Source organism: Tachysurus fulvidraco, chromosome 6 (genome assembly GCF_022655615.1).
Source record: "Tachysurus fulvidraco isolate hzauxx_2018 chromosome 6, HZAU_PFXX_2.0, whole genome shotgun sequence".
In the NCBI taxonomy this organism is placed as follows: domain Eukaryota; kingdom Metazoa; phylum Chordata; class Actinopteri; order Siluriformes; family Bagridae; genus Tachysurus; species Tachysurus fulvidraco.
The window spans coordinates 21,251,637-21,267,294 of record NC_062523.1 but is presented as its reverse complement, the minus strand read 5'-3'; the positions used below and the strand labels follow the sequence as shown (position 1 = coordinate 21,267,294).

At 41.9% G+C, this 15,658-nt stretch overlaps 1 protein-coding gene across 1 annotated transcript; it reads right to left on the bottom strand.

Moving 5' to 3' along the window:
• Positions 1 to 9,929: 9,929 nt before the first annotated feature.
• Positions 9,930 to 15,085, bottom strand: LOC113655449 (NXPE family member 3-like). Its single transcript, XM_027166003.2, has 6 exons — positions 14,818 to 15,085; positions 13,544 to 13,638; positions 12,542 to 13,311; positions 12,297 to 12,367; positions 11,337 to 11,537; positions 9,930 to 11,144 (listed from the first exon to the last, which is right to left on the bottom strand). The coding sequence occupies exons 2-6, from the start codon at positions 13,634 to 13,636 to the stop codon at positions 10,591 to 10,593; spliced, it is 1,689 nt and encodes a 562-aa protein (XP_027021804.2). The 5' UTR covers positions 13,637 to 13,638; positions 14,818 to 15,085; the 3' UTR covers positions 9,930 to 10,590.
• Positions 15,086 to 15,658: the final 573 nt, after the last annotated feature.

The window sequence follows — 15,658 nt, the reverse complement described above, 5'->3', positions numbered from 1 at the left end:
GGAAACAGTGATCAGAGTAGCCAATATGTGTATAATGTAAAATAAGTGTCGATTGAATACGGATTAAACATACTTTTAAAGAACAATGCACATTTTAAAAATACAGTATGTACAGTATATGTAACCTGGTCACTTGTTAAGCGAAAGTTACATTTGAATGCGAACGGCTGAAGAAGGGGGTGTATACCTTTAAGAGCCCAAAAAACTACACTGGCGTCATTTTGTAGGACTTTGTATCTTGTCTGCTGGTATCTTAACGAGCACGCTTTTTGATGCACCTAATTATTTACTGCATTGTTGTCAAATTGCTTCCTCATGCACCACCTTTGTCAGTACATACACAGTTCACAAGTTTAAAGACCACACTAACAACAGAATAGATTTAATGAACTTTACTGAAGTATTAATAATAATTTTTCCATCATCATTTCTTGACTCTCTGTCAGTGCCTCTTTGCTTGTTGCTGTATTTGTCTTGACACTTATGGATTTAGTACACTGGCCAGTTCCAATCTTCTTGGGTGCAATTTGGAGAATATGTTCACAGCTTCATCCACGTTGACTGGAATGTCATAGTGTGTATGGATGAGGGCCAGGGATGACAAGGGGTCCTCTCCCATGCTGCTACGCATGAATGTGTTCAGTCTCCGGAGAGTGCTGAAATTAGATTTCCTTAATGCCCCAGTAGACTTCAAGGGTTTATTCGGCCCAGCCGATGAGGCGATGAGAAAAAGATGTGATATTCAAAAGAAAGGTGAGGCATTTGATGTCTACTTGCCACGAAAGAAAACACCGTGCCCTCCTGCTCCGCTTAAGCCCGTCCCTCTGATGCAGAACAGGAGATTTCTAGGTTGACTCACCCTTCTAACAAGAAGAAGATACCTAGAATACAGTCTCCTCAGGGGAGGTACATACAGCACCAAGGGTCCTCCCCTGAGTCCACCACACCTGTTCTCCCACCCGAAAAAAAAGCGTAGAGTGTGGATTATGGACAACATTGTTCTAGATCGTGTACAGAGCAGTTCAGCTTTACCATGTCTTCCAGTGTTGAATGTGTCGCCCTCAGTGATAAAATGTATTCAAGTGCAGAAAACTCATTCACCAGAAGTATGTGGTCTGAGAATGATAAGCGCTTGATCAAGTGTTTTGTCACAAAGCACTTCAATCTTTGGGTTCAAAACCAATAATAATGAATTGTTATCTATTGTATCCAGGCTCATCACAGAGGTCCAAGAGACACAAAAACAGAAAATCACTAAACTGAGAATGAAATCGGTCTCTGGGCCAAACAGATCCCACCCATTCTCTGTCCACTAGATGGCACAAAGAGACCATCTATGGAAGTGGTTCAGCAAAACCCTCTTGTACTCTGTTCTGCGCATCCTTGTGTCCTGGTGACTGTAAGGAAGGTTACAAACTGCAGTTTGTTATAAAACCCCCTCCTTTCAACGGGATTATAGCATCTGTAGCAACAGCAACAACAACAAACTGTTTATTAAAGCACATATTTCTATTTAATGAGAATTACAAACCTGCCATTGTTGCTTAATCACTTTTTATTGAGCTAAAATATTCTATCAAATTGGAAATTCTCTTGATAGTGATTTAAAAGTGTTTTTTTTCCAGTGTATAGCTGCTTTTGCCTTCATTTTTTTTTTTGCTTTATGCTATTGATTAAATGACCATGTTTTGTGATTTCAGACCTGAAAGATTGTTCTGCCTACATATTTTAGTCTGGAGCAGTACATTGTCTAGGTCCCTTTGTAGTAATCACAATTAATGACATTTTTACAATCTGCATTAAGGGATGTAAGGGCTAATATTATTAATCTCTAAATCATGACATTAAAATCCAAATTAAAATCTCTTTGAAAAAGGGCATGGTTACATAAAAAGTTAAATAAAAAATCTAATTATTGCAAAAAATAATAGTTAATGTAAAATTAGTTAAGATATAATATTATATTTATCATTATATTTATTTATCTTAATGTTTCATAAAACAGTTTGATCAACAAATGCAGGTTCACTAGCCTTCCTGCTCAGTATGACTTACTGCAACTTTCATTTTGTGATTATGTCTAAAGATACGCATTAAAATCTAGTAGTTTTGTAGCCAGTAAATGTGTGTTTATATCATTCATAAAAATAACAGATATGTTGATTTCTTATTTTTAAGCCTTCTGTATCCTCCTTAAACCTACTTCAGTGTTTGTCTTTTTCCCCCAAACTTTCCTTCTTTTCTTGTTTGGTAAAGCTACACACATACACAAAACAACAGTTCAGACACCATTCACAGTTTGCAAATTTCTTTTAGAATTATACATAAAAGATTTTATATTTGTGACATAGCATATTCTTCTTTACTGTGTGCAACAATACTCAAATGAATTCAGAGCAATTAAGAGCAACAAGCTCAAGTCACCATGAAGACTGTACAGAGGTAGGTGATAAGCAGAATCTACTTTCAGACAAAGTTCCACTCCTTTAAAATTTAGAGCAAGATGTTCGATATTGTCATGATCAGCACACCTGCCTCACCTCCGCACCCACAACGGAGAGAATCGTCTCCGGAGTATTAAGCGCTTCTGAACTACATCTCCCACAAACCACCACTCCTGTCATGATTACACCACAAGCTGCTTTCAATCACCTGTTTCCTATAAAGCATGAACTTGAACTCCGTTTCACTGCGAAGTCTTGATTTGCTACGGCTATCATTCTGAGCGTTGTCTGATTGTTCCTGTTTCTGGTTTTTGATCTGTTTCTGTATTTTGCCTCACGACTGATTTCTGCCTGCCCTGACCTTTTGCCTGTTGTTCTGACTATGTTTTTGCCTTACCTACACTGTCGTGTTTACCGGTACTGAACTCTGCCTGTTGTTTCCGAGATTATATATTAAAGCTGCAAATGGATCCTCAGTCTTACGACTCATCATTACAGAAGACTTCGCCACCAAGCGATCCAGCAGCCGTCTCTCAGCTTGCCACCCAGCTCTCCGCTCAAGCCCAGCAGCTCGCCGGACACCACCAACAACTAACGCGACTTACCTCGCTCATCGGAGAGCTCGCTGCGGCGTTACAAGGTCTGCGAGGCTCCGCTGCGGCTCCGAACCCTCCGGCACCGGCGCCCCGCCCGCCGGCCGATCCAATCGCGACCCCAGCTGTCACCAGCCCGCGGCTCGCGTTTCCGGAAAAGTTTAACGGAGATCCTGGAAAATGCGGAGGTTTCTTAATGCAATGTCAGCTATTTGTGGCGCAACAACCGTCCCTGTATCCGACCGCCGCTAGCCGCGTAGCGTTTGTGTGCACGCTCCTCACCGGGAAAGCGCTGGAGTGGGCCACGGCGGTTTGGCAAGAGGATGGCTCCGCCTTCCCCACGTTTGAACACTTCCTCTCCCAATTCCGCGCTGTCTTCGAGCACTCCGCCACGGGTGAGAGCGCAGAGGAGCGTTTGTTGGCCGTATCTCAGGGCGACCGTCCCGCCGCTGAGTACGCGCTGACATTCCGTACGCTCGCCGCCGAGACAGGTTGGGAGGAGCGACCCCTAAAGGTGATCTACCGCAAAGGGCTGCATCCGGGTCTACAAGCCGAGCTCGCCTGCCGTGATGAAGGGAGAGATTTGACGGAGTTCATTGACCTGTCCATCCGCATTGACAATTTGATGCGGACACGTCGACCTCCTACGCACACCGCCCGACACGCGCGCGAGACACTTCGCACAGCCCGACCGGCGGACCCCGAGCCCATGCAGCTCGACGCCACGCACCTCACGCCTGAGGAGAGAGCAAGACGCTTCCGCTTCCAACTCTGCCTCTACTGCGGAGAAGCCGGTCACAGACTGGTCGCCTGCCCCAACAAGCCGCCCGGCAGACGGAACACATCGGTGAATCCTGACCCGCTCATTCCTCAATCTTCGAACTGCGCGGTAGTACAAGTACAAGTTGAAATACGGGGGAAAATGATTAATCTGTCTGCTCTAATCGACTCCGGCGCCGCGGGCAATTTCATGTCAAGGGAGTTTGCGCAAGCCTATAACGTGCCAGTGATCCCATGTGCTTTTCCTTTGGCAGTGGAGGCGGTAGACGGCAGGCCGCTCAGTGAGGGCCACATCACGCACATCTCCAGGCGTCTCCGGCTGCAGGTGGGCCCTCACCATCAAGAATACCTGCCTTTCCACATCATCCGCTCCCCGCGTCACACCCTCATCCTAGGCTTCCCCTGGCTCCAACTTCACAACCCCGTCATCTCCTGGAGAGACCTGCACATCTCAAGCTGGGGCGAAGCATGCCACCGACACCAGCCACTGCCTCCGAAAACCCCACGACCCAACACCACGCTCTCTGTATGCTCCACTTCCACCACCTCTAATCTCCCAGCGGAATACCAAGACCTTTCGGCGGCCTTCAGCAAGACTCGGGCCACCGAACTGCCACCGCACCGGCCCAGTGACTGCGCCATAGAACTTCTGCCTGGATCCACTCCACCCAGAGGGAGAATCTTCCCGCTGTCGCAACCAGAGACGGCAGCCATGAAAACCTACATCGAGGAGGAGCTCCAGAAGGGCTTCATCCGACCCTCTGTCTCCCCGGCGTCCTCCGGGTTCTTCTTCGTGAAGAAAAAAGATGGAGGCCTCCGCCCATGCATTGACTACCGGGCTCTGAACGACATGACAGTCAAGTTCCGGTATCCTCTTCCCCTCGTGCCGTCGGCTCTCGAACAGCTCCGCCAGGCCCGATACTTCACGAAATTGGACTTACGCAGCGCTTACAACCTCATCCGGATCAGAGAGGGGGATGAATGGAAGACCGCCTTTTCGACCCAATCAGGCCATTATGAATATTTAGTCATGCCGTTCGGCCTTTCGAACAGTCCCGCGGTGTTCCAGTCATTCATTAATGACGTGTTCCGCGACATGCTGGACCGCTGGGTGGTCGTATACATCGATGACATCCTTATATATTCAGAGACCATGGAGGAGCACACCCAGCACGTGCGGGCAGTCCTTAAACGTCTCATCCAACATCCACTCGGCTTACCTGGTCCCTTGAAGCTATAACGGCATTCCGGCGCTTGAAAGCGAGCTTCACCTCAGCTCCCATTCTCCACCACCCGGATCCAGACCGGCCGTTCATAGTAGAGGTGGACGCCTCTAATACGGGGGTGGGGGCCATACTGTCTCAACGCCAGGGCCCGGCCAACAAGATGTTCCCGTGTGCATACTTCTCTCGCAAGCTATCTCCGACGGAACGCAACTACGACGTGGGGGACCGAGAGCTGCTAGCCATGAAGGTAGCATTCGAGGAGTGGCGGCACTGGCTAGAGGGCGCGGTACACCCGTTCACCGTGCTCACCGACCACCGGAACTTGGAATACCTTCGCGCCGCCAAACGCCTGAATCCCCGTCAATCGAGGTGGGCCATGTTCTTCACGAGGTTCAGATTCACGGTGACCTACAGGCCGGGGACCAAGAATATCAAGGCCGATGCCCTGTCCCGCATGTTCCGTGAACCCGGCCCGGACACAAGCCCTGAACCCATCATCTCCGAAGCCCACATCCTCGCGCCCATCCAGTGGGACATCATGACGGAAATAACCCAGGCCAACGCCCACACACCACCACCTGCCAATTGCCCTCCATCCCGGACCTATGTGCCCGAGAACTGGCGCACGAACCTCCTGGAGCTCCTACACTCCAACCCCAGCGCCGGCCATCCCGGCATCACAGGCACCCTACACCTGGCTCAGAACCAGTTTTGGTGGCCGACTCTAGCCACAGACGTGCGCGAATTCGTCCGAGCCTGTACAATCTGCAATACCTCTAAGCCCTCTCATCAGCTCCCCGCGGGCTTACTGCTTCCTCTGCCCACGCCTCAACGCCCCTGGTCCCACATTGCAATTGACTTTGTCACCGACCTTCCCCGTTCCAACAACCACACGGTTATCCTCACCGTGATCGATCGATTCTCCAAAGCCTGCCGTCTGATCCCCATGCCGAAACTTCCCACAGCCTTCGAGACCGCGGAGGCATTGTGCAACTTTGTCTTCCGGTACTATGGCCTGCCTGAGGATATCGTGTCCGACCGCGGTCCCCAGTTCACCTCACGAGTCTGGGCGGCATTCTTCAAACAGCTCAACGTGAACATCTGCCTCACCTCGGGGTACCACCCGCAAGCCAACGGACAGACGGAACGGTTGAACCAAGATCTCGTCCGGTTCCTACGCTCCTACTGCCACGATAACCAGACCGACTGGAGCACATACTTGATGTGGGCTGAGTATGCTCAGAATTCTCTCCTCAAACCCGCCACGGGTCTAACCCCATTCCAGTGCGTCCTGGGATTTCAACCTCCTTTGTTCCCCTGGTCCGACACACCCTCGGACCTACCGGCCGTTGACGAGTGGTTTCGTCGCAGTGGGGACACATGGAGCGCGGCGCACCGGCAGCTACGGCGAGCCATTCGCAGGCAAAAGACACAGGCCGACAGACGCCGCCGTGAGCACCCCGACTACCAACCCGGACAGTGGGTCTGGCTGTCCACCCGTGACCTCCGCCTCCGTCTGCCCTGTCGTAAGCTCAGCCCACGGTTTGTGGGCCCATTCCGCATCATCAGACGGATTAATCCAGTCTCCTACCGCCTGGCACTACCCCCGTCATACCGCGTATCTCCCACCTACAGATATCATCTTTTTTATTCAAGTAGGAATGTTGTTTTGCTCAGTACATTGTATGTGTGCATATGACATTTAAATGATTTTTATGTGTACATTACGTATTAATGTATATTATTATGAAAAATAAATATTGTGTGGTAAATATTGGTTTGTTCTGTTTGTACTGTAAATGAGAAGAGGTTGACATTTGTTTAGCATAATGCATAATGTGAGATGATTGTATTCTGTCAGACCCGTAGTCACTGGGCATGCCACAAAACTGCACACATCACACTGGGGTTTATATGTCTGGGAGAAGTAGCATCCTTTCAGAATTTTATAGTCTAAATTTCACCTTTTTTTAGTGATCTTGAGTTGTCTTCTGTGATAAATTAGTTTTATAATAATATATTTAATATGTTACAAACAACTGAGAAAGTTTGGGTTTTTTTATTGAAAATTATGCAAAAATAACCATGTTCAGAATATTTGTACCCTTTATATTACGATGTTTGTTCTTAATGACGGCCTGCAAATGCTTCTTGTAGGTCTCCACAGGATTTCTACAGGTCCGTGTGGAATGTTTCCCCACACTTCCTTTACAAAAGCCTCCAGTTGTTGGAGATTGGGTTCAGGTCAGGGCTCTGACTTGGCCACTCCAGAACATTTATGTTGTCCCTGAACCATTGCTTCACCACTCGCACCGTGTGCTTCGGGTCAGTATCTTTCTGGTAACAACAACAACAACAACAAATAATAATAACACTAATTATTATTATTATTATTATTATTATTATTATTATTATTATTATTATTATTATTATTATTACTATTACTATTACTATTATTATTATTTTTATTTTTATTTTTATTTTTATTATTATTATTATTTATAAAACACTTTAAAATAGCCAAAGTTGAACACAAAGTGCTGTACATCATAAAATACAGATAATAAAATAATTAAATAGTAACAAAATAAAATAATAACAGCAATAATTCAGAATTACTCAAAAAACACTATCACTTCACTATCACTATCACTATCACTAACACTTATCAGAGTCACCCAGACCCTTACACTATCCCACTGCTTCCAACACATCAACTTGAACAACAAGATCTGACTGTTCACTTACTGCCTAATATTTCATAGTTCTTGTCACTGTAAAGAAATAGTCAAATTTATTCACACCATCTCTTAATGGTTTTAATTGTATGGCTTATTAATGAATACTAGATTATGTATATTATTAGATTTAAACTACAATCATTTAACAATGAGTGATTGAGTGGATATAACACCTTTAAAGGTTTGCATAACAAAATGGCAGGCAAACATAGGACAACTTAAATGGGGCGTTTGTTTTCTAGTTTGTTTTCCTTCCCTTTTCAGGGATTTAATTTCTCTCTGCACATACCTCTCAATTCACTTTATAACACCTGCACATCCAAGATATTCAAGTAATATATAAATCATCAGAATGAAGAAAAAGTGTAATCTCTGTGACTTTGAACGTGGCATGGACATTGGTACCAGGTGAGAATGAATTATAGAGACAATCTCAAAACTCTTGCATTGTTTGGATTCTACTTATTTATCCAAGGCACAAATGAATCTGAAGTAAATTAAACACTAAATTGTATATTTGCAATTTATTATGTTTTGTAGTGCATTTAGAAGTATTACATTTACAAATTTATTTGCAGAATTCAACAATAGCCAGCAAATTAGCTACAGCAGGCTAATGTTACTGTGTTGACCAAAGACCATGGCTTGGCTGCTATTTGCATACATAATCATAAACCTACACATAATTTGTTGGATGACTTTACATAATGATGAGAATTATCTGAAGAAGAACAGCTTCATTTTTTAATAGCTTGCAAGTTTATCTTTAGCAGTGGCAATCAGAAATAATATTTACGCTTAAATTATTAGAAATATGTTTGCTTCAGTCATATATTAAAGGATAGGTGGTTTATTAAAACAAAAGCCTAAAATGTTGTTGATATTATTATTATTATTATTATTATTATTATTATTATTATTATTATTATTATTATTATTAAAATCATAAATGGTCAATATGAGTAATGGAGTTTAATTTTTCAAAGTACTAGTTAAAATCAGTGAGTGTTTGGCAGACAACCGAAGACCCTGGGACACCATGTGATGTGTCCACTTGGAGAGGGGAACTGAGTTCTGAAAATAGCAAGCTGTCTCACATAGATCATACTTGTATCTAAGCAGAAAAATCCCCAGTACAACAAGGCTCTGTCTGTACTTTTAGGATCTATTCAGATGTGGTAAAAAGATGTAATTCATTCAGTATCTGATGGCATTTGGTTGCAGGGGTGGACTGGCCATCTGGAGCACCAGGACGTTTCCCAGAGGCCTGGTGGTCATTCTGGCCTGCCTGCTGTGCATAGGCTTAAGAATGAATAACTCCACCACACGACCCAACGCCAACCTCTACTGCATGGCTAGCTAAGTCATATATATGTATACACACACACACACACACACACACACACACACACACACACACACACACACACACACACACACACATATATATATATATAGTAATACCTTGAGATACCTTGCTCGTATCTCACTTTGCTCGTATCTCAAAGCAATCTTCCCCATTTGTGTATTGCATTTTTTGTACTTTTTGTATTGTCTTGTAACTTAATGTCTGCACTGTTTTTTGTCCTGCACTGTCTTTTGTCCTGCACTGTCTTGCTTGTCTTGTCCTGCACTGTTTGCACCAGGTTGCACAGTTGCACTTTATGTGGCTAAGACTACTTACATGTCCTTAGCCCTGTCTTTGTTTTATGTAGCACCTTGATCCTGGAGAAACGTTGTCTCATTTCACTGTGTACTGCAACAGCTATATATGGTTGAAATGACAATAAAAAGCTTCTTGACTCTTGACTTGACTCTAAATTAATTGAAATTCCATTAATCCGTTCCAGCTCGCAAAATTCCACTCCAGATGTTTTATTTGTGTTTTGAATATGAAAAATGTATATTACCTATATTTATAAATGACAAATGTTGTATAAAAACATACAGTAATAAAAGAGCATGTTGAAAAAATAAACTGGTTTTACTATAAAGTGTATTATTTATCTTGGAGATCAGACGACTTGAGCTAACGGAAGATGCGCACGGAGGTTGAGGGAGGAGTAAACAGGTGGAGGAATTTTGTCTCGTACGTACACTTTCGATTTCGTTCACTTACTCGCTACTGTACACTCTTAATGCTACTCTTAATTGAACTTACAATTTTTGTTTTCTTTACATTAATTTTGCTTATTTTTTTTCATCGCTTTTCTCTTCACTTGTTTTTGCCTTTTTTGATAACTCTTTCCTCACTAACATCTGCCGGTCCCCATTTTACTCCTCACGTGCCCCAGTAATGATCTGCAATGATCTAATTTGACTCATATTGTATTACTGACTCCTGTAGATGGATATCCAAATGTTCTTTTTACCAAGCAGAAACAAACAAACAAAACAAGAAAAAACAAAACAGAGCATGATAGAGGTAAAATATCAGGTTACTAGAAAAGGTTACCAGGTTACTTATTTACAATTAAAACAAGCTATCAAACTACCAAAATTTGTACACCTTTTTAGGTCTGTGGCTGGTTGCAAAATTTGCCTAGATTTTCCTAGATTAGCATGGTATTTACTTGCATGGTGCAGTGTGTACAGCTGTAGTTGTAGGTAGCTGACGTGCACAATGGGGCTTCACCATTCAAGACAGGCTTCACCATCTTACTGTCTTATCAGTTAAAAGGTAAGATGTTGGTAAATTGAGTCACAGCAAACTGATTGACGTTTTTTTTTTTTGGTGCTACCCTTACATTGTTTTATTGTTATATTTGTGGAATGCAGAATATATACATTATTTTTTTTCACAATTCTATATTTTTCTAACTGGACAGATAAAGGAGAGGATTACATTAATCATGTTTTTGATAATGGCTTCGGGTGGGTGTAGGTCATGGGGTAGGTGGTGAGCCAACGTCATTTCCCAGGCATCCAGCAACTTCACATTGAGTCCTTTGAACATGGCACGCAGCACAGTGTCGATCTGCAGACTTAACCAGTCACTGTTGAACATGCTGTTCTCCGGGTCCAGCTTTTGCAGGTTGGCAGTGCGGATCACCACCAACGTAGCTGGATCACGGTTCAGCAGCCGCACCACAGCCTTACGAATGTGCCGGAGGCGCCGTATGTAAGTTTCAATAGGAAAGGAGCTAAAGTGAGCCCACACACTCACAAGAACGATCGTGTTTGGCCCACCCTGTATCCTGTCTATCTCATTTGCTGCATAGTGCAGGTCAGAGGAGAGCACTGGGGTGAGGCGGATGGGCGGCCCATGGGAGCAATAGCTTACCAGAATGTTGTTTGTGCTGTCGACAGCCATAAATGGTCCTATTCTCTTAGGAGTGTAAAGATTCAACTGTCTGAGATCTGCAGAGAAAAAAAGGGGGCATCATGGTAAAAATAGATAAGACAGATAGATCATTTAATATATTCTACAGGAAATTTCAGACAAGAAACTAAAGAATGACTGAGTTATCAAATTTAATTATATCACTAAGTAAATAATTTAATAAAATAAAGATTACTGAAAGAAAATAAAGCTTGAATGTAGTTTCTTACCAGGAACAAAAGCATTGAGGTACTTGTACCATTGACGCAAAGTGGAATCTCCAAGCATGTACACAATCTTCCCTCTAAGACAACGTGTTATAGCTGATGGGTCATTAAACTGCTGGACGGCTGAACCACTCAAAGACCTCCAGGTATCATTAAAGTAGTAGCCAGCAGTATCGTAATTGTTTTTTACTATGGCTTTTTGTTCTTTGAGGGGGAAAGAAATGAACATTTATTCTTAATCATAACAATATAAATGTTATTTGAGTTTGTTAGTCAGAACTTCATTCAGGGCCTCATTTATCAACAGTATGCACAAATCTGTGTATAAACTGGTATCTAATGCAAAGAGTGAGATTTGAGAGAATGGTTTACTTAGATTTGTCCCCAATGTTGGAGTAACCTCTTACAATAGATTGTGAAGCACCATTAATTACACTTACTGTCCGATTTATTTTAGTTTGCTGCCCAATATATCCTACCATTTGACAGGTGCCACTGTAACAAGATATTCAATGTTATTTGCGTCACTGAGTGGTTTTACTGTTCTGGCTGATGTGTATTATCATCCTTAAAATATCTTACCTTAAAATAAGGTTTTTAGTTAAAAAATGTCTGCATTGACTGCCTAATTAATGGTATGTCTTGTTGATATTTTTTTTGACCAAGATGTATTGATCACACTGTGAGAACCTGAGCCATGTGACCCTAGATGCACACTTTTTAATGGACTTAAGCTCAACAAATTGTTTCCAGAAAATGTAGTGTACTGAATAAACACAAATACATTTAATAACCAATTCAATATTTTTATTGTATAAATACACTAAATAAATAACTATAAAATAAATAATAACATTAGATCTGATACCTATTTTTTCCTTCCAAATAAATGTTCTAATGTACAACATGAGTATGAATTTGAAGTCGGTGCTGAATGAATTGCAAATTTAATATAAAATATACCGTTGTTTGCAGGTAATACAGTCACTTTGTCCAGTGCAGATGCAGGTATAGGAACTTTAAGATTTATACTCCTGAAACAAAAGGTATTTTGTCAAACAATTAAATAATTGAATTCTTATTCACATATGATCTTCACAGCTGATATCTTAAATAACACAAATTATCTGCTTATTTTTCCCTGATTTCTCAAATAATTAACTATTTATAAAGGTTTTCTCCAAAAAAGAGCCCATCTACCACCTCACCTCTTGAAGAAATGTGCTTCATAATTTGTAATGAGGTTTTTAGTAAATCCCCCTGTAGCATGATTTATTCGTGTGTCACAGCCTATCTTTTCTGGTTTGTAGCAGTACCATGGCTCTCCAGTTACAGGGTCAGTGAAGTTACCAAGTGGTTTCTGATTGAAAGGTAGGCACAAGTTGCAGATGGTCGTCTCTGACAGGGAGCCAGAGCGGAACAGGCTTGTGTAAAATACTCTGTCTGGTTGCTCTTCCTGCAGCCTCTTGAGCACCGCAACTGCCTCACTTGGATGCACCATGGTAATTTCTACTTGCACTTCACCAACCCACAGCAGTGGGAACAGTACTGTATACTTCCCGTCATTGTGGTCATGCACCTTCCCTGCAACCCCAGCACGCAGCTCAGGTGAATGCAGCCTGGCTATCAGGAAATCTCCTCCATGCTTCTTAGGTTGGCCCAAGAAGTTGTGCACATGAACATTAACCACAAGCTGATCACCTATGTGTTGCTCTGGTGGACCCTGAATCACAAAGTAGCTCTTGGCAGGATTACTGCTGAACTTCACAGGGAGGCCTTTCATGAGTGGACCTGGCCATGCAAGGGAATTGAGCAAATGTCTCTGTTCTATGGCCTCTTCTGCCGTGGGCTTCTGAACAAATTGTCCACAGTATGTCTGGTTTACCACCACCCGCCACACAAGTTCAGGAGGCTTAAAGGCTGAGTGAATGCTGCTCTTAATTTTGTAGAAGGTGAATGTTAGTTGACCATTTAAATCCTGTACACAGTGAAAATAGCAAATATGAATTCAATACACAATCAAAGCAGTGGGCACAAATCATAGAAAGTCTTGAACACAACAGCAGTAATAAATTTCAGTAGACTTTGTCATTAATCCTAAATATATTTTGCTTATGCATTTAGTTTAAAAAGTTATTATATTTTTGCATAAATATACACACATTATTTATCTAATTAATAGATAATAGCTCTGAATGAGTTATACCCACCGCTAGAGATGTGATGATGCTAATGAGCTGTATAAATCCTATTACTGTCAATACAGCAACGATTAGAGACAATCTGTGTATGTGTCCAACCATGACTGGGTGCCACAGTCACAACACATGGTGACAGTTATCCATCAGTATATCAGCAAAAAAAAAAGAAATTTGAACAACCTATTATTATTATTATTATTATTATTATTATTATTATTATTATTATTATTAGTAGTAGTAGTAGTAGTAGTAGTAGTAGTAGTAGTAGTAGTAGCATTGCTGCCGTTGTTGTTGTTGTTGTTGTTGTTGTTGTTGTTGTTGTTACTGTTATTATATAACACTATTTAAATAATTTTGAGTCCAATCTCTAAGTGACATGCATATAAAAGTTAAACAGATAAACCAATAAACACAAACAAGCAAACAAACAAATACATCTATGAACATGGCTGAAACCATGGGTAGCCTTGCAGTTTAACAGCACCAGTGTCCCCAGTTTGGCATATTTTTTTATTATTCACCCTGTATGGTGCTACACAGGGCTGGTGTGATACAGACCGGCTTGATTCAGAGGGCTTTATACTTGATTCTGTAGGGCCAAAATATACAATATATACATTATAGGGCTACTATAATACCTGATTGTGTTACTAAGGTTGACATGGAAGAACTTGAGTGGCCTGTACAGTGCACTAATCTCAATAACGAAATGAATGTTAATGCCAACTGCACTTCAGGCCTCCTCATCTGACATCAGTGCATGATTTCACTTTAGCTCTTTTGGCTGAAATCCCCAAAGCTGCACCCCAACATCTAATGGAAAGGCTTCAAGAATAGTGAAGTTTAGAACTAGATATGAAATGGGAAATAAAATAAGCACATATGGCTTTAATGACAAACATTTGCCCATATAGTGTATCTACATGAATACAAATCACACTGTTGGTCTGCCATTAAAAAATGAAAGGAAGAATGTGGCATCCCCCTTATCTGACTGTTTACGTGGTTCAGATCTGTTGTGTTGCTGATCTCAAAGTAAGATTAGCGCCACAATGAGCTCCACAATGAAAGCGTTTTCTGGAGATACAGTACCAGTCACCTGAAACTCTTTTAAAGGTACTGTAGCCTAAGCCATGTGGTTAATTTACTTTGATGCCAGCCCTGGCTTTCTTGATTATTATGCAAAGTACTGAATTAATTTGCGGTAAGACTGAATTTATTGTGTTATATGGTATACAAATAAATAAAAACATATAAAACATGGAGGAAAAAAAAAGACTTACCCGGACTGTGTAAACAACTGCATAAATCTACAGTAGTTTATGAGCACAGCATGTGAGTCAAGAGTGTCTCCAGGAAGATCCTCAAAATGTTCTTTACTAATTAAAATTCTGTACTTTGGTATAGTATGTATAAATACTTTATACAAGTATGTAAACTCTCCAGTTATTCATTTCCAACAACAGTGTTTAACCAGTCGACGTGTGAACCCCCTGTCTACTCCTGGGAAATCTCCACTCCCTCTCGGATTTACACACACTCGGATTTACGCACACACCCATGCGTGTGAACCCTGTCTACTCCTGACAGAACTCCACTCCCTCTCGGATTTACGCACACATCCATGCCACTGCGTAGCGCGGTCCTTACACAATAGTACCAAAATTGGTACTATTGTGAAATAAGCAATTTGAAATTATTTATTATTTGTGCTTTATTATTGTTTTGCTCTTTTGAATGTTTGCAGCAAAATAATTATAAGCAGAGAGTGCAATGTAGATTTTCTAATGTAAGGGACTTTACAGTAGCAGTTTACTCCGAGTCAAAATATACAGTAATAAATAACACACTAAACACCAGCTTGACTCAGAAGATGGGGTAACAGTGATCAGAGTAACCAATATGTGTACAGTGGTAAGTGTAGATTTATTACTGAGTAAGCATACTCTTTAAAAAAAAACATAATTTACTAAAAAATATTAATATGAACTTTGAACCACCTAAGGTCCCACAGCTAGCTGGGAAAAGATTAAAGATTAAATCAGTGTGTGTGTGTGTGTGTGTGTGTGTGTGTGTGTGTGTGTGTGTGTGTGTGTGTGTGTGTGTGTGTGTGTGTGTGTGTGT